This window comes from Asparagus officinalis, chromosome 1, assembly GCF_001876935.1.
Source record: "Asparagus officinalis chromosome 1, Aspof.V1, whole genome shotgun sequence".
NCBI lineage: Eukaryota > Viridiplantae > Streptophyta > Magnoliopsida > Asparagales > Asparagaceae > Asparagus > Asparagus officinalis.
Window position 1 is genome coordinate 119,447,319 of NC_033794.1, and position 19,777 is coordinate 119,467,095.

The window sequence follows — 19,777 nt, forward strand, 5'->3', positions numbered from 1 at the left end:
CACCTGATCATCTACTGAGTGAATAGCGGCAAGTGCTAATTCAAGTTTCACCTTTACACTTTCACCACATTTGCACCTAAATATTCTTAGTTATAAAAAACAGCATTTTAAATATTCTAAGTGGTAAGAAAGTAACTTAATACCTTATGTTAGTTGTCATGACATATTTCTTAAAATATTCTCATAAGTGCCCTTTAGCCAAAAAATTTATGTCAGACAAAGGATTTGGAACTAAAGAGCTCATGTTTAAAAATCTTGTGACTTTATCAGTGTGTGAATAAATTACTCGTGAATGTTTAGCAAATATTCGAACAAATAGTGAACCAACTTTGAACATTCTTTTCCTATTCAACGAGAATTCGAATTCGAATTCATCAAAATATTAACTGAATCATAATCCAAATAATGTGTATTCGGCTCGAATTCGGTTCATTTCCACCCCTAGTTAGTTGAGAACTCCAAGGACAAAATACAAATCCCAAGTCCAAACATCCCCACACTAAAATAAATTACAAATCCCAAGTCCAGACATCCCCATACTGAATTATAGAACTGATTCTACTAGGATTCCTACTAGCTGATAACATGCACAGTCGAATTATGATCATAATATGAACAACCGAATTATGCAGCTAATCCTCTCAAAATGGCATTGCTACCCTTCATCTTTTGATAATATTGCATTACTGTTTCTCATGGTCACCCCTTGCCAATTACAAACATGCCGAAGCGGTACATTTAAACTCTTTACATTTTCATAGCAATGACTAAAAAGTACATCTTGGAAGCAATCTCCTCAATCAGTCAGAATGAACTCCAGACAGATCCTCAGCACTCAGTATGAAACTACCACCACCAGAAATGCACTATATGCATGGAATAAAATGGAAGTTGAACCATGACATTCTCCTTGAACCAAAATGAAAAAAATACTCTACAATCTCTAAATTGTACAGCTGCGTTAATATTCCAATCTTCGGAACGATGTCATGTCAAAACTACATGATAATGTAAATAAGAGCTATATTAATTTGCTTTGGAGTGCAGCTACACTCTTCTTCATTGACTTCACATAAATTATAATCAGCACGGGGCCTATGATCATTTTTGAAGCTCCTGAAGGCATAATGAACTAACGGTAACCTCTACCTCTACCACGGTTTCCCCAAACCCTACCCCTTCTTCCATTGTCTCTCCCACCGCCCCGAGATACACCTTCAAATGCTCGGCTCACCAGCTGATTTCGTACAGGCCCTTCGCCTCTCACCCTTTTAGCATTATTAACGGAACCATTGGTAGAAGATGCAGCTCGTTTACTCCTGAAGTCCAAGTAACAACAGGGCACACATTTGAGAAATTTGAATGAACTCATAACAAGAGAAGTCAATAATAGGAGAGAAATCTCTTACCCTGTCGGGGCTGGTAAAGCTTTTGCTGGCTCCTTCCAGGATAGCTTGATTTTGTTATCACCAATAAATGTAGGAGCTTTTGAATGAAGAGGCTGGAAATGATAATATATGGTACTGATTAATTTAAACAGGACCACTTGGGATAAAAAATATCAAATAGAAAGAAAGATCACAGCTTGTATCCCACTAGTAACTCTAAAGCAGTGCAATCATTTCAATATCAGTGTATTGTATCAGCGCAAAACACCAATATTGTATAACAGCGGTCAAACTAATGTATCAATGTAGTCGGTAACTTTAAAATCTATGATGAGCACTTGTTGCAATCTCCTTCCTCCATATATGATTCCCTATAGAGGACCATCTGTAGGAAAAATTTTCTGCCTGTGATTGAGGAATAGTTCAAAGGTCACTTACTTACCTGTGTCATTGCCAGTATGTTGTTGCAAACTCGCAGCCCAGTTGTAGTTTTTTGCTGATCCAGCTTCTGCAGGAATTCAAAGATTTCAATACAATTAAATCAATTTATGAGATGACCGAATCAGTTCACAATTGATGGTTCCATTGCAACTCACAATTTTAGCCTTTGTTTCTTCAGTCTTGGCTGCAGACAGTGCCTGGTTCTGCTCCGCCATCCCCTGGGTTAGTTTCTTCATAGCTACCTTCACAACATCTTCAATAGAACTTAACCTGCGCCAATGTAACCAATCATTGTTACTGCAGTTTACTGCACAAGCATGCTTCATCAATCTACTTGCACATATAGAGAAACGAGGAGAATTAAAGTATGGAACTTGAGAAAGCTAGATTCTAATAGAACCAACAGTAACAATCGGCATGTTGTTAGATGAAGCCCCATGATAATTTTTTTATACAAATATATGATTTGACATCATATTTTTTTTTTTTGGGAGGGGAGGCGGCGCGATTGAAAAAGGAGGAATCCTCAAAACGAGGTGAGAGTGGCGCGGGTTGTGAAGAGGAATTAAAGTACACCGAAAGAGGAAGGAAGGGAGAAATGGGGAAGAAGGGAGGGATTTTACAGTCTCGTAAGACATTTCAATATATAGAAGCTTGTAAAACAGTCACGCAAACGTATCTAAAGCCATTTAGAGTCTTCATTAGAACTATTGGCCCCTCATGGGTGCATATTAGGATCTTTTTGAAGTTTGGTTCCACAAAATAGAAAAGAACAGAAAAGAAAGGAAGTTCTGCATGGAAATTTTGTATATTTTATATTTCTTCTCTCATGATTTCTGTTCTATCAATGAGTTGCAGGCCATTCAAATCCCGTGATGCAAACAGGGCTTCACGTATAGCACTTTATTGCAGTTAGAAGTAAAGAATAAAAGTGTCCTTTTGTGAAGATACATGTAATAAGTGTGAATCCATATGTTGCCTTTGTGTTTTACATGGACGAAAATATAAAATAGTGAAACTATCAAATTCACATTAGTAAGTCGCAAACAAATCTTTCAATATTGCCTACGCAGTGTCTCAGTAAATAAACCAAAGCAACCATGATTATAAATCCAACCACGTGACAGACGCACGTGCTTTCCAGATGCAGACGGACCTGTCTATGATAGACTAACTGTTCAACTGTAGAAAAGAGCCATAAATTTCCATGAGCCCTAGATTTCCCTGCCACAGTATTAGACTTGAAATTTCTAGAAATCCGGTTACTAAAACTAACACCAATTGCTGAATCAACTATTATATAGCACACAAGATATCAACATTGACATCAATCACAAGCAGTTACCAAGTATGCACTTGATAAGGTTATTGTGACAGACAGATAGTAGTCGTCCAAAAGGAAAAGCGAGGTCAAAGATGAAATTGCTTAATACACAATAAATGAAGGAACAAGAAAAAATTTTGAAAGAAGTACCTCTCAGTGAAATCTTTATAGTTTTCGGAAAAATCTTCACCAAGCCTGTCAGATGGCTGGCCAGTAACAATCTTGTAGCCGCAAAGACTATTCGTAGAGTTTGGAGCCTGCAGCACATACATTTCAGCATATAAAGAAGGAAAGGGACAAAAGTATAATGGAAAGAAAAGCTTGAAGTTATCAAGAGAAACAAGACTCTGCAGAAAAATGACCTTGTGGGATAAGTGGTGAAATGTGTACAATAAGCATTCAACATAATTAAAATTTGCTTCTTCTATCTTCTTCCTTGGCATGTGTTTCTGCAAAGAATAGAGGGAAAAAATGAAACAAATAATGCACTCTTGCCAATAATGAAGTAAAAAAGGGTTCCACTTCAACACCAAAAAGCTGAACCCATTTTCAAATTTGGTACCCTGAAATTTAAATTTGCCCAAAGGTGAAAAAAGGGAATTCAGGGGAATTTCATACCTAAAGGTAAAATTGACAGAAAACAATCATGTAATCTAATTCTCATGGAAGTGCCAACAAGTCAAAACACCAAAAGATACCAAGTGTAAGGTAGATGAGGGTATAATTTTGGTAGATTTGGACTTCGGTGTACTAAAATCAAAAATGGGTGAAACTCTAGGTATTGAAGTGAAAAGAACCCTTAAAAACAAGTTTACTACTTATCTAAAAGTGAAGCAAATAATCCTAATACAAATATAAAATCAGCAGGTGCATGTTTGGCAACCTGAAAGTGAATCGCAAATTAAAAAGTGGCTCCACTTCCCCTTTTTTTTCCCTATTCGGCACTTAGAAGGTGACCGAAAAATAAATGGAAGGTGAAGGGTGCCATATCACGTTTTCAGCCCTTTTCATTTTCTCAAATAATTTGAGGAAGTGGAGAGAAAGGAGAGAAATTAATTTTTTTTTATTCTCTCCTTAACGTTTAGCTTTAAATATTTACTTTCTATTGTCTACTTTTCATCACAACCAAACAAGACACAAAAAATGCATGCCACGTCAACTTTACATCTTTTCACTTTCTATCATCCGTACAAGATTTGCACATCGAAAGTCATAATTAAGTACTTTCTACTTTTTATTTACTTTCTGGTAGCCGAACATTCCCTAGAAGTTCTCATCATTTAGATGCTGGAAATATGCATCCTGTGTTACACAGTTATGGGTCAGAAGCGGGTTATAGAATGGATATGGGTACGAGACATGCAAATTTGTATAAAGTAGGACACCGGGGACATGACTAAATATACATGTTAAAATCAATAATTTACATGAGAACATTTTTATTTTTTCATTCGCATGTTATGAAAACTAAAGTTCCTAACATTTTTATGTTTTATTTATTAAGTAGATTATAAGTAAGAAAACTGCTCGCTTAGTTGTTCATGAGCCAGTGTCTTAAACCAATACATCTTACATAATGAGTACACGTCCAAGTAAATGTATGCATATTTATGGAGACGTATCAGACATGGATACGACATGGATACGAGAACACACGTGCCAGACACAGATACCAGAACGCAGACAAGTGTCAGGGTAATTAGCCTCCATCATAACGACAGGTTACTAGGTGAACAATTGATCCACTGAAGACATTAATCAGGAAACAGGTCAACAGTAAAGGATTTGAAACCCAAAAATGCACCAGGTAATTTCAGGAAAGTTACGAACCCAAAAGTATGAGGAGAAAAAAGAATTGAATAAACATGCAGAAATTTGAATACCTTAAGTAGTTGAACAATAGAGGGAAGAAGCTGACGTGAATCCTGCGCCGGCGCATAAGGGGAACATCCAGCAAGAGTCTTGAGTAAATCAAGTTTCCTCTCTTCTGGAAACTGGTAAAAGATAACTAAACATTAGGAGGAGAAACATGAAATGCCCGCGAGATCACTTAAGAAGAAGTTAATAAAATAAAAGGGTTAACATTTTATGTAAGTATATAAATGAACAATTGATGCAGCAAATGGATCTACAGGCATAAATTATAAAAAGATGATGTTGGTGCACAAAACAAAGAAGCTATGTTTTCACCAATTGGAATAGAGAAAGATGAAACACTAATGCATAATATCATAAGAAAATAATAAACACAAAGGTGACTAGGTGAGTGATCAACGATACTCTATATACAAGTTTAAATAGAAACGGACTCATAGGATCCAAGAACCAAAATGGTAACCACCATAAAATCAAAAAGTTTGAAAAGTAATCTGCCCGCAATAAGAAATTGATTATAGCTAACTGATAATTCAGTATATTTTACAATATAACTTCTTATAAGTGATATTGCAGTTTTCTAAGACAAGGTTTTTAAACCATGAATAATTTGTTTTCTGGTCTTCTACTTTTTTTAATATAACAGAAGATGAGAAACACGCACACACGCTCACCCACCCACCCACGCACGCACGAGAACACGGTCTAAATGTTTGCGTCAATTGGAACACCAAAAAGTAGGTACAATATGCTATTAGATTGAAATAAGCTACAGTGTGTGAAATAATAGAATTATTTCAAGAAAAGGCTTGTATGAAAAGAACACACAATAGAGTTAACCCTCGCAACAGACACAAGAGAGTGAACCCTAGCACGCACGCACAGGCGCGCGCGTGCACTAAGTGTTCGCATCTAGGAGCACTAGAAAGTGGGCATAAGATGCTATTAGATGAAAATACGCTACAATATATGAAATAATGCTATAAGCTTCAAGAAAACTAAGGCTTGTATGAAAAGAACATGCAAGAGAGTGAACACTTGCAACAGACACAGATTGGCATGTCTAGATGATTCCACAATGCAAATCATTTAGCAATATACCCAGCAACATTATTGAGTAATTGGGTATCTGAAATGTAGCAGTGAATGATTTTCAAAATGAAATGCTCATACTATTATGAATGTATAACAAGATAAAAGATCAAAAGCAACAAAATAAAGTTGGCATGTTCATTATAGCTCTCTTCCATATCATTATCTCAGAAATCTTTGACTTTTACCATATGGAACAAGAATAACTGTAAGAGAAACTAGACACAACAGGGTGAAAGAATTTATACTCTGTTACAGCTGAAAATCCAAACATCCACAAAACTTCAATGAAAACAGCTGAAACCACATTGACCAAATCATGTATGCTAATGCATTATCCTCTTAACTGCTTTTGAAGTTCACCAACTTGTGGTGCTCTAAAAGTCTACTGTGCAAACAAGTTCTTTTTTCCTAGAAACCACCTTAAACATAGGGTATAATTATATAGAAACCACCTTTTAATGTCAATTTACATATGAACCACCTTTAGAGTAGGTTTTTGTTGCAATCAATCACCTCCTAGTCAAATTTTCACTAAAAAACCAAAAAAATCTTTAAAATTTCAAGTTCAATGTATATGAGTTGTATCATTAAAAGATTGAACACTAAAAAATGAGTCACAATCCTTGAATGTGAGTTTTTTAAAGGTAATTTTGGGGTTTTAGTGAAAATTTTGACTATGAGGTGGTTGATTGCAATAAAATCCCACTTTAAAGGTGGTTTATGTATAAATTGAAATTGAAAGGTGGATTCCGTATAACTACCTTATTTTTAAGGTGGTTTCTAGGGGGAAAAACTCCTTTTTACTATATACTGGGATCAATCCAAATCTTGTGCTACATACTACAGAATCCTAGGTGAATATATTATCTTCACAATAAAGTGCTTGCAAATATTGAACAGTTCAAACGAGAACTAATAGAGATGAAAACCATATGGATATCCGCAAATGTATGTGCATGATGCATCCATATCTGATCAGCTACCGATGCAGATTTGAATAAACACATCAGTCATATACAGATATTGATTCCTATCTTTGGTACAATACAGATAACAATATGAATTGAAACAAGTAAGATATACTACAAAAATTTAGATAACTGATAGATAAATAAATGAAATTATTTTAACCTTCAAGGGGTTAAATCCTAGGTTCCCGAAACTGCCATTAAATCAGTGGTTCTGCTTTGAAAGATTGTATTATATTTAGAAAGTTTGCATATCATATGACCTATACAAGTTTTACTAGTTTTCCTAATCTGATATGTACCAATATTTTTTACTTGATCTATGTCTGTATCCACTACCCCGTTCTGATAGGACACAAATTTTCCATAGCAAACAATATCCATTCTGTATCCATTATTACAAAACAGATACATACAGGGTAAATGCCATGTCTAATTTGTTTGCACCCTTAGATTCCAGAGATGGACTTCTAGAAATCTAGAGGTGACTCCTAGAAACTCTAAATTGGCACCTGCCACACCTTATGTGTTACGACAGTAAGAAGTATGTGACACTTTAACTCAATAATGATGGCCATAGTTTGCACAATCACTTACGTCCAAAACATGACTTTCCAAAAGGCCGTGCATCCCAGTATAGCTCTTTTCCAAGAATGCTCAACAATAGAGTTTACACCCCATGTCCTCAAAACATGCTGACACTAATTTCTTCTTTTATGAATTGTTATTTACCAAATATCTTAGCACACAAGCACTGCACTTTTATCCACTTTGGTGTCTAATAAGGAAAATTGAATTACTCTACAGAAATAGTTGCTGTACTTCCCACTGATTCTCAAAGCAGCAGATTTTGGAGGAAAATGTCAAATTGCTTCACAAGGATAAGCTTTGCTACGAAAAAAGACGCTGAGGGGAATCTGAGAAGTTATAAAGTTTAAGGACAGACCTTATCCTCACTAAGTTAAATTTTCCATAGAACTTAAAGAGTTACTTTTTGACTAAGACTTCCTACATAAGAGGGCAGATTCAAGAAAAGGTCAGGCAGAACATAAATTAACTGTAGTTGGCAAGACCTAACTTAAAAAAATCAACCTCATGTAGAATAGGAGATAGACCACGTTTCAAGGATGTACTTTATGATACCCAAAGATGACATGGAATGTGAAAAAGAACATCTGTGCATCTCGAAGATAGAAAAGGTTTTAAAACACCAAGTACAAGTTGGAGTTTAATTCTGGACTAGGACCTCCAATATGGAATGCATCCAATGAGACTTAGCAGCTATGTTACCTGGGTACTTCAATCTCGAAGCCTTACCCGTACCCGTACCCGTACCCATAACCAAACTCCTGGGACACTTCTTGCATATATGCATGCATTTATTTGGACAAGTACTCAATTAAACAATACACGTTCAGTTTAGAACACTTGTCAAACATTTATTGGGTGTAAACCTATCACTTTACATCCACTTCCTGAAACTCATTGGCTTTCAACTTGATTTTAATAGTCATTTGGGTTTCTAGTTCAAAACATGAGCATTTTTACAATTCATAATCCACTTAATAAAAGAAATATAAAATGTTATAGGAATTTTAATGCATCTCATGTAAACTATAAGTTTCAATATATAATATATGTGTGTATAAATATATATATATAGACGTGTCCCCGTACCCTATTGCAAATTTGTCGTGTCCCGTACCTGTACCCATACCCATACCCACGCAACATGCCTTAGCAGCCTGAATATTGATAGATTCTCTAGATTGTATTTTCTCTTACAGTTAGCAATCAATCAGTAGGTCAAGTCGTGTCTTAACAGGGAAAGCTATATAAAGAACAAAAACAGAAGCATGTTAAAGGGTTGAAAGTAATGCTGCATGATAAAGGTATACAAGCAGAAAGCCTTAAAAGGCCTAAGATATCACCACCTTCCATATTGAAAGAACAAGAATACCTTATCAAAAACAGGTATTATGTGCTTGTTGAAATAATTGAGGAACTTGCTGCTTGATGCACCTCTCTGTATAGACATTTGAACATCGCGTAAGCAGGGGGAGAAAATGCTACCAATATCAGATAAGCAAACAGTAAAAGAATGAAAATTATCCAGGACATAGACATAGCATAGCAACGAAGGGCGCATGTACATGCATGAAGTTAATCTGTCAATATGATCAATATCATCAACCTGTGACATATTATTAACAGGTATAGTAGTTGAGGCTACATTAAGAAATAGAACTCCAGCAGAACGAGCCATTGAAAACAAATACAAAATGCTGTCCAATAGTCGGAAAATGAGCCTAAACCTCTAAAATGGCAATACCATCCTGAAACTTCATAAAATATTAACCTTGTTTGCTAGGCTATAGAATATAATTATAGCTGAAGGAAAAAGATTTTTGGATTAAATCTCAATAATAATAATAATATAAATAATAATAATAATATATAATATAATAAAGAGTCAAGGGTCGTGGCAAATCAGCTAGATATGAATAGCATAAAATATGGATAGTATGATATTGAAACACAAAATGTAAATAATCTATGATGACACAAAAAATTTAGGACTATAAGATAAAAGCACAAAATAGTTATATAAGTCAAACTAATGAAAAAGAAAATATTAAAATAACTTAAGTTAAGAAAAATAATTCAAAGTAACAAAAGACAAGGCTGAAACTTGAGGTGATCTCATATAATAGGGGCTCATACCACTACAAATGAAATCATGCTTCTGTCCAGTGGCATTTGAACAACTGCAGAGAGTGCAGCCAGAGAACTGAAATGTTCTTGTGTACCCTTGAAACATGAATGTATTTTATGACAAGTTTGTTTCAATGCTGAAGAAGTAACATAACTCAAGTACGCTTCTTGGTGAAGTTTACATGGCCAGAGATGAAGATCGTGTACAAAACAAAAGTCTCAAGCAGGTAATACTGACAGGTTTGAGTAACTGACTTTAACTACACTATATTGAGTTAGCTTAAGCAGGTGAGGCGGTGTAAATTCAATTACATTAACTAGTAAGTAGTTAAGGTTGACAAGTAGGACGAATGGTCAGATTGGTCTGATCGAAAGGTTGATTTGTCTAAACACATAGACATTACCAAAGCAAGCTTCATATGGCAATTTATCAGACATGGTAAGTGACTTCCTAAAAGAAAAGAAAGAGAAAAATAATGTTTCTACAAAAATATGATGAAATTGTGAAACTGTCAGCTTAACAAGTAAATAATGTATCTTTCATTAGAGCAGAAAATTAACCAATGAAACTCATCATAATTTTGTATATCCTATCAAACAGGACAACATGGTACGTCATCTAATCTATGGATGACAACGTACATTAAATTGAGCATCAAGGTCAGCCTGCCCTTCAATAACTTCAATTAGTTCTTGAATACGCTCTGGAGGAGCACCTTCCCCAAATATGCTAAAAGTCTTCAAGAAATCCATGAATAACTTAAATTCTGCACCAGTCACATCTTGCAAGCTCTGAAATACAACATATTAGACTTCTCACAATCCCATTTTCAGATACTTGTACAAAATGACAATCACGATTCTTTTGCATATACACACAAGAGTTTAACACTTTTAGCATACTTCAAAACACAAACAGGTGACTTTTTAGTACTTACTTTCTTCACCAAATCAGTAACATATCTTTCCATTTCAGCTTGGGGATTTAACAACTCAGCTTTCAAAGGAAAAACCTGCGAAAACATGCTTTGATGTCAATCTTTTTAAAGGATATACTACAAAGAGAAAGCTGAACGATATGTCGCTACCTTGTCCTTAAGGAAACAGATAACTTTTTCACGGATGTTTTCCATGCCCATCTCAACATGCTTAAGCAAAGCTGTTAAAGAAGCTGCATGAACAAAAATTTCTAGTTAGACATAAAGGGAAAAAAGTGTAGTACATATCGGACATGAAATGAGTTTTGTAAGCATCATTGATTGCAAATAAAAAATGAAATGATGAGAATGCATTTGCATAAGATAGTATGAAAACCCAAAAGTTGATAGTATTGAATTATGAAGCAAGACTTACAGTCAAGATCAGAGATGTTTCAATAAAAAATAATATGTTAAGCAGGAAGATGTAGTCAAGCTCGAGACAAAGTAAGATATATTTTGCTCCTCAAAACTCAAAAGCTATCGAAATTAATTTAACATTACTTATCCCCACATATGCAAACACTAGGCTCAGAAGGTGCACATGTACTATATTATTGAATCATAACGTAAGTAATAAGTATCTGAATAGTCATATCTAAATCAGATAGTAAACAGGTACTCCTGATGTCATATAATGAAAACTCAGTGGATCATCATTTGATCAGACCTAACTCATAAAAGCTGATGAAGCTGTAAAGTGAATACAAAAGCTGATAAGTGATGCTGTAGAAGAATGACTAACTAAAAATAAATTTTTTAAACAAAAAGAGTCCCCATAAAGATCCCTAAATATTTAAAATGATTTATAGGACGAAGTATATGAAAGGCTTTTAATGATGCCACTACGGTCCAATTGAAATCATCATTCTCAGATATTTCCTCAAATAGTCCAAAAAAGCCTGCCACAAAAATATTTCCGATGCTTACAGGGCCAGATTTTGAGTGTATGTGCAAAATACGACCATGGTCCATACCCTTTCAGGACTTTATGATGGAAACATTAATATATTCACCATGGAAACATTACTATATTCATGTAAGATGATTATGGATTTTGAGAGAATAACCAGGAAAATGGTACATCAGTAAAAAGTTTTTCTGGCACAAGTTTGTGATACAATTTTTGATTAGCAAGGTCGGAAATGAAGTTTTGGGTGCATTCAGGAAACTGACTGAAGTTAAGCTTTTTTGCGTGTAGGAAGACACAAGTCTCTTTGAAGATAAACTGTAAAAGGCCAGGTAGCCTATGAACTCATAGTGATAGATGACTTGTTTAGAAGAACTAGAGAACAAATGACTATTAGGTCTAGGGAAACGGGTAGGTTGAAGTTTAAGTAATTTTGATCCATATGTTCCTGAATTTGGATGCATCATTCAGCAGCAAAGAGCAGATTTTCAGAAGTTTCAGATGGACTGTTATGGCATATTCTGATATTATTGCTTTTAACAGAGGCAACGCAGCAAATGTTGAGGCCTAAGTAAGTTCTTTCTGATGCTCTTGGATTAGCTTCCAGATTTACCACTGAATGTTTTTCCTGTTAACTCCCGATTAATCAAGTAAAGTTTGCAGTAAGATTAAAATTTTGAAATTTAAGACCGCCTACCAAGTAAGAAGTATCATTCAATGCAAAGCTCCCAAGGAGATTAAAATTCAGAAACTTAAACTATCACCTCCTTTTGAAGTGTAGATTGCCAATCTCATCAGCTGCTAACAATATTGCATTCTGCTTCCTCTGCACAAACCCCATTAAAAAAACCAACTTTCCGCACATGCACAAACATCATGGATTTATAATTTCTAAAACCAGCTGCAGATTTTTTTTCTTTAGGTCGACCAGGGAAGCAAGTTCGTTGAGCAGGTCTTTGGGACATGAAAAGCGCAAAAAATGTTGACAGTAGGTACTGAAAATATATGCTGTTAAAAAAAACCATATTAAACCTTAACTAGAATATCAGATATATTTGAAAAAAAGAGCTTAATATCAAAGAGGCTAGATATATAATGATATTTGTTTCTGTGGTTTTCTTTTTCTCCTTCCCTTTTGAGAACTAAAAACAACATATAGGATCCATCTTTCAAGAAACCAAAACCTTCACCTATCTTCTTTATGCTTCCCTTTGTGATCGCCCCCTATAACCCTCAGACTATTGGGATTTTTTTTATTTTTGCAATTTCTAGAGACTTATTCACATCAAATTGAAAAATCTCAAATTTTCAGACATCATAAAGGCAGAAAGATTCCAAACAAACTTCAGTAGATAGGAGAAAGAAATTCATGATTATGAAGAAAGGTCACTTGGGTTAATGAGATCTAATACTTTGAACTGTTCATGATCCTTAAAAACCTGGAAGCTATTAGGAGATCTTTAGTAGCCCTTTATAAGATTTATTCATGCCAATGAATCAAAACTGTTGTCTGTGCTATAACCGAGAACAGAGATGGCAGACTGTCTTCAGTAGATGGATAGAAGGACATCCAGGATAACTGAGTGAATGATTCAACATTTTCCTCTACTTATGATCACTGTCCAAATGATAATTGATTATTAATAGGAGATTCATAGCTATCCAGTGAGGTCTAATCTTTAAAGCAGTTTAATGATTAACACCCTTCTAGAGATGCCACAATTTTCACTTCACTGGCAACAGGAGCAGCAGATATGGTTGACTCAGAAATTAAGAAATGTGGGTGTTTGACCAGATTAAGAACATGAAGGAAACAACAAATAGTCACTCTCAATCTCATTCCTGTAGCCTATGTTACCTGGATGCTTCTAAAATGGAGCCGTACGCATACCCGACACGTGTCGACACTTCCTGGACACTCCTTAAGAATATGCTTATATTTATTCAGACCTTTATGCAGTAATACAATGTATGTTTAATTTAAAACACTCGCCACACACTTCTTGGATATATATCCTACACTACACATCTATTTTGTAACTTGTTGGATAAGGGTCGTGTTCGTTTCAACCTTAAGAACTATGATTTAAAAGGGTCATTTACATATATAGCTAAGAACTGTGATTCTATCCCATGAGTTTCAGCCGTGTCCTCACACCCTACCTTTTACAACCTACCTTTTACAAATTTGACATGTCCCCATACCTGTAACCATGCAATTTAGCTTGGAGCAAAGAGAAAGTCGTAACAGATGCTTGTACTAGGTATCTGTTACAATAGTCCCTCCGGGACAAAAACTAAATGAAGGCAGAGGGGCCATGTTTTCTCAACTCCGTTCCCGAAAATACATGTGGGACTGCATATTTTAGCTCGCATGGTGTTAATTCAGGTTTTAATTCATAATAATATAACAGAAAACTATCTCCAAATCCGATCTTCACTTAAATGTGAAAGTAATCCGCATTGAACTCTGGAGATGGTTTCCTAATAAATAAAAAAGAATTCTGGTGTAGAAAGTTAAAAAAGAAAAGTGTCAATCGGTCAGTCCAAAGGACAATATATTGGCTGTTAAATATGGGCAAATATACATCAAATAAGGTGTCTGCAGTGGTTATTGTTAGATCAAGCTAAAAACCTTCATCGTGCTATTTCCCAAAATTTACTACCAGCCTAAAGCTCTGAATTGATGCCTACTGCCTAGTTTCACTACACTACATCTCCTCTACATTGTGGTGAATAACTAACAGGGATCCCAAGACATTGGTGATGTTTCATTTCAAAATTTGAAGAACTCTTCCTCTTCCAACTGCAATTTAACTTCACTTAAACTAACTCTGGAATTTAGCCTCCAAAAGTAACAGTTTTAACAAGAAATAATTGTCAAACTGGTGAAGAACAGAAGAAAACTTCCATCTGAACAGAAGAAAACTTCCATCTACTTTTATCATGAAAAACATTCCACATCTACAACCAACATAATTGGATCACAACCCAACCATAAGCTTTGACCTGAACCTCGATTTAAACAAGATCTTAGTACAACAGATGTTTTCAACAGCTGGGAAGAGAATACGTGAGATACAACATCAATAATGTCATTTCAACCAAGCATGACAAGAAAATGCTAAGACCATCAAAACAAAAATTATTGCTTAACATTAGGCAGACAAGAAGAATAGGATCACATCACAAACTTGACAGTTGACAAAAACATGATTAATTCATACATGTTACCTTTTACATCTTGCCTTAAAAGAGACATAAGGGCCTTATGTACCGCATCCCGCTCCACATTTTCCTCTTAAGAAAAAAGTAAAACCATGATTACAAAAAATTATATATAAGCAGAAAAAAATTGCACAAACCAAGACAGGCAAAAAGAAGTACCATATATCAAGAGTTGCCCAAGAACATCAACAATTTTTGAAACATATTCTGAATTATCTTTGCAGAGAAGGGGAAGCCCACGAATTGTTTGGACTCTGATCTGTCATAATGGATCATGCATTAAACATTTTGTTTTCAAGAGTGATAACAAAATTGTATTCACCATAATAGTGACAAAAGAAAATGTTTATGGAATCATAAGAAACATCCAACTATCCAAGAGTGGCAAGGATCCTCCATTGATGATAGATTTGAGACACACAAGGTGCAAAAGCCCTGGCTGTTTATATTGTATGACGAGGTGTTCCATGACATGGTAATAGTTAAAGCAGTTTTCAAGATAAACCACAACGTAAGGCCATTGATGCAAAACAAATTCTTTTGCAGCATATTGGGAGCTAACTACCAAATATGTTTTTTATATTGACAAGAGGAATGAAAGAATCGGCCAGAACTAATAAGTTGTAACATTACTATCATAATGATGCAGGTCATACAACAACCATGTTTTCCAACATCAGTAGAAACTACTTCAACGTGATTCTGAAAACCTACAGCAGCATAAACATTACAGTATCTCCATTGACCATAAAGATGTGACGACATAAAATTTTCTGCCTTTTTTTAATCACTGACTATTCACAAATAGTAAATTGCAGAAAGGAATGATGATCGATCACTACACCCATTGAAAGTACAAATGCAGCAAACCAATTCCACCATCACTATGACAGCAGCATCAACAAGAAGGATGCTAGTGAAACCATTTCAAAGCTGCAGAAGACAAACTCCCATGATTAAAAAGTGAAGCATTAGTTCCCCAGGAGTGATCTTTTCGTACAGCTTAAAAAGTTATGGCTCACGAGGATAATTGCAAAATGCTGAGTTTAAATATAAACCAATTTGTTTTCATATTGCCTTGGCTCATTCGGGGTATGCTAGGAGGCTAGGATGTATTCTTTTTCCTTAATTCCACCCTCAACTTCAATAAATAGTGTCGCAAATACTAATGGGTCACTACAACCATTTACAATTTACAAGTGCAGAAAACCAATTTAGCCATCTACTATTGAAGTATTCCAAAAATGCAAAAGATGAACTTTTATTGGAAGTAGAGCATAATTCTCGCCAATGAATACTTTTGATGCAATCGCAACAACATTATTTAATAGCTACAACCCATGGGTGCCCTTGCAGATAGAGACAGTTATGAGATTCAAATATAGGCCGACATAACTTCTACAACCTTAGCTCATCTGAGAAAAATCAATGGTGATTTTTCCCATCGATTTTTCCAGTTTACTTGCCTGAATTCAGAAGCTACCAATCCTTTGATACCATCTGAAAAATGATCGACCAACATCCTTGACAACCCGTTAGGTTGCAGTCTGCAATCATGAGCTCAACTCTCCAACTCCACCATGCTTCCAGTCAAAAAAAAAAAATCATCATCCTCTGTATTTTTCTCAAGCACAATGGCAAAAAAGAAAACCTCACACCTTTAAGATTGCTGCAGCCTGCATTGTATTCCACATCCACATCACAGGTTCCACAACCTCGTACCAAGTTACAAGCTCATTCATTAAATCCAATAACATACAGTAGCTGATTGCTCTTCCATTTAAACCATCTTCTTCAAACCCTAGGCCAGTAAAATAAGGTTAAAAGTTTCTCATGAACTTCGAGTGGTGATTAACTGTAAACTTATGATATACTGATTCTGAAGGGTTAATTAAGCTTAAGGAGTTGAAGATGTAGGCTGCAGACAGTGATAGAAATGGGTGAGAAAGGTTGCCTAGCTAATGTAATTAGTAGTGGTCATTCTTCTGACTGCTAGATTTATGTTCTATCACCTTCTCTTTAATTTATATGTGCTGGTTACAAGTCTATGTAGGAATTCCGAACAATTTGCAAAATTTGATATGATAAGACAGAAATCTGACCATTATCTCACAAAATTTGATGTAGTCAGAGTATATGATGCCATAGTTAATGGGAGAGGTGACCATCAATAGTGAGTAATGAGGAAATCGATATAAAGGAAGAATGAGGATAAGAAAATATATGGTCAATAAGAGAAGAATTAGCTTGGGGCTAAGTTTGATTTGAAAGAAGTACCTTGCAATTGAGACAAAAGATGAGTAAAAGAATTTAATATTTAATTGAAGAAGTAGATTAAGCAAATGATTTGATTAGGTGCCTCTCTTTTTTGCTAGTAACTCTGCAATAATTCCTAGCACCTTGGATCCCTAGACACCAATTAAGTTAATGGCACGGTACAAGAATCTGGCTTGGTACATGAATGCACATTTGAATCATTTTCAAAACTTTCCTATAAAATCTAGCTAATTACTCTAGTATGGGAGGAAACCTAAATTTTGCTACTAGTAGCTAACAGTTACAATCACCTTTCACAATCAATAAGCCATCTCTATACTTCATTTAATCAAGAAAACAGAATTCAATAACTTCATTTGAACAACGTCTTCACCCAAAAAACCATATAAGAGAATACCTCCATTTTGTCATATGCTTAGCAATAGCAGAACTCTCTTAGCTATCAACCTAGATATCATAAACAGTTGCTTTAGTAGATATTTAACTTTCTTGGAAGTCTTTATTACCATAGCAATTTTTTTATCTACTTGCTTATGAATGTCTGAAGAGCGGGCTCCCGAAAGGGGAGCCTAACCCAAGATGGAAAATCACCACAGTTTAGTCTTGGAGTTAGAAGTTAGAAAAAGAGATCATTTCTGCCGGTTTCCTTAAAGGAAAAACTTTTGACTCTAGACTTTAAATGAGCCAAAATTTTCCATAAAAGCATATTGTATACTAGTGTTCTAAGACATTATTATCAAAATCTAATAATCAAAATACTGTAAAATTTTTCAATCATTCACTCACCAAGTAACTAAATAACTCTCCCAAGTACTCAGGACACACTCTATAATTGCAAAATCTTAATTACACGATCTGCCAAAAAAATGTAATGGAACTCAAAAATTTACTCTTTAAAACTCTAAATTTTCAAGGAGTACATCTTCATGAAGACTTTAAATCAATATCAAGTGGAGATCAATTTGATGAGCAACTAAAAGATAAAACCCTAAAAATAAAACAAAGAGACTTAACTATGAAATCATCTTCTTCAACCAGAAGCGGATTCACATGTTCCCTAGGGGTGCAATTGCACCTCTAGAACTTTTCAAATTATCCTAAACCCTTATATTTTAAGAGAATTCTTTGAAAGAGACCCAATTTAGTAAATATTTAGCAAAAAACGACCGTTTTGCTAAATATTTAGCAAAATCGATCTCTTTTTTGCCAGCTCACCAAGACTGGTCAAAAAGAGGTTGATTTTGCAAAATATGAATCTCAAAACACACGGTACTACTAGTCATGTGTGTTTAGGGCTTGTTAATCGTGTCCTATGGGTCCGGCTGAATTTCCAAGCTCCATGGGTCCGGCTGAATTTCCAAGCTCTAGAGGCCATATGGGAATTAACAGGCCTACTTTTGGGGTAAGTAATCCCTTCGAAATCGACTGGCGAGGATTTTATTCCCCTGCTCCCTGCTAAAATTCCAAGTTCAGAGGCCATATAGGAGTTAACAGTCCCAATCCACAACCTCTTCCTCTTGACCAACCAGCCATGGGCATTACCAAACCCCCTCTCCCTCTACCACCTCCTTCCTTGCTATTTCTTCTCCTTCTCCGTCGCCCCCATCCGCCTTATCACAGCCGAAGGCCGCGTGAACCTTTTCGACCATGCGATCCCGACATCTTTCCTCATGTAATAGCATCCCCTCCACTCATCTGTCGCTCCGACTCCCTCTTCCTCGGCCGCAAAGTCCCCGCCCTCTCCAAATCGGACAAGCTCCAGCCATGCAACTCCTACTTCCTCTTCCCCTCTTGCTTCTTCCACTCCGTCCTCTCCTTCGTCACCCTTGTTTCATCCTCCTCTTTTGTCAGGAGCTTCGACATCAAGAAGACGAAGAAGGGGATGGTAAGGGTTGAAGGATGAGTGTTTGTGGATGATGGCAATAGCAAAGAGCAGGAGAAGGAGTGCAAGCAACTGGTGGGGTGTAGGTTGAATGAGTGGAAGCCAAGGTTGGAGACAATAATGGAGAACTTTAGTTGTGGTGGTCATGGCCGTCTTCTAGGATTTTCTAGGATTTGGAGGTTGAAGGGGAATTTGGGGATTGAGATGGATTGGGATGAGTACTTGTGGAATTTGGGTGGTGAGTGTTAGGTTGATATCGAACGATTAGAAACCCATGGATTGGGATGAGTACTTATCCCGTGGGTTTCTGTGGGCTGTTTGAAGGGTGATTAGCAGCTCTTAAACACACACGTGTGTTTTGAAATCCATATTTTGTAAAATCGACCTCCTTTTGGCCAGCTTTGTTGAGCTGGCAAAAAAGTGATCGATTTTGCTAAATATTTACCAAAACGGTCGTTTTTGCTATATATTTATCAAATTCAGTCTCTTTTAAAAAATTCTTTTTTTTTATTTTCCCCCTCATAGATTTTAGAAATTGCAACCCAACCCATCTTAATAAATCACTTGTTATGTAGTGAAAGCATATTTGAATCTCTATCAATCACCAAATAAGCCCAAAGAGTGAGAGCCTAAAAACACGATACAACACTAAAAACCCAAACTAATACTAAAACCCAATATCCTTTAATCTACCCCC

General features: G+C 35.7%; 1 protein-coding gene across 1 annotated transcript in view; it reads right to left on the reverse strand.

Annotated features, from left to right (window-relative positions):
• Positions 842-19,777, reverse strand: part of LOC109829188 (apoptosis inhibitor 5-like protein API5) — a 24,485-nt gene continuing 5,549 nt past the window's right edge. The window contains exons 3-16 of the mRNA XM_020396333.1: positions 15,081-15,180; positions 14,928-14,993; positions 10,895-10,977; positions 10,745-10,819; positions 10,449-10,598; positions 9,217-9,285; positions 9,052-9,117; positions 5,037-5,147; positions 3,516-3,602; positions 3,304-3,410; positions 1,985-2,099; positions 1,831-1,896; positions 1,410-1,501; positions 842-1,319 (exon numbers count right to left, since the gene is read on the reverse strand). Of these exons, the coding sequence (XP_020251922.1) occupies positions 1,133-1,319; positions 1,410-1,501; positions 1,831-1,896; positions 1,985-2,099; positions 3,304-3,410; positions 3,516-3,602; positions 5,037-5,147; positions 9,052-9,117; positions 9,217-9,285; positions 10,449-10,598; positions 10,745-10,819; positions 10,895-10,977; positions 14,928-14,993; positions 15,081-15,180 (1,374 nt within the window). The 3' untranslated portion in view covers positions 842-1,132. The remainder of the gene's footprint in view (positions 1,320-1,409; positions 1,502-1,830; positions 1,897-1,984; positions 2,100-3,303; positions 3,411-3,515; positions 3,603-5,036; positions 5,148-9,051; positions 9,118-9,216; positions 9,286-10,448; positions 10,599-10,744; positions 10,820-10,894; positions 10,978-14,927; positions 14,994-15,080; positions 15,181-19,777) is intronic.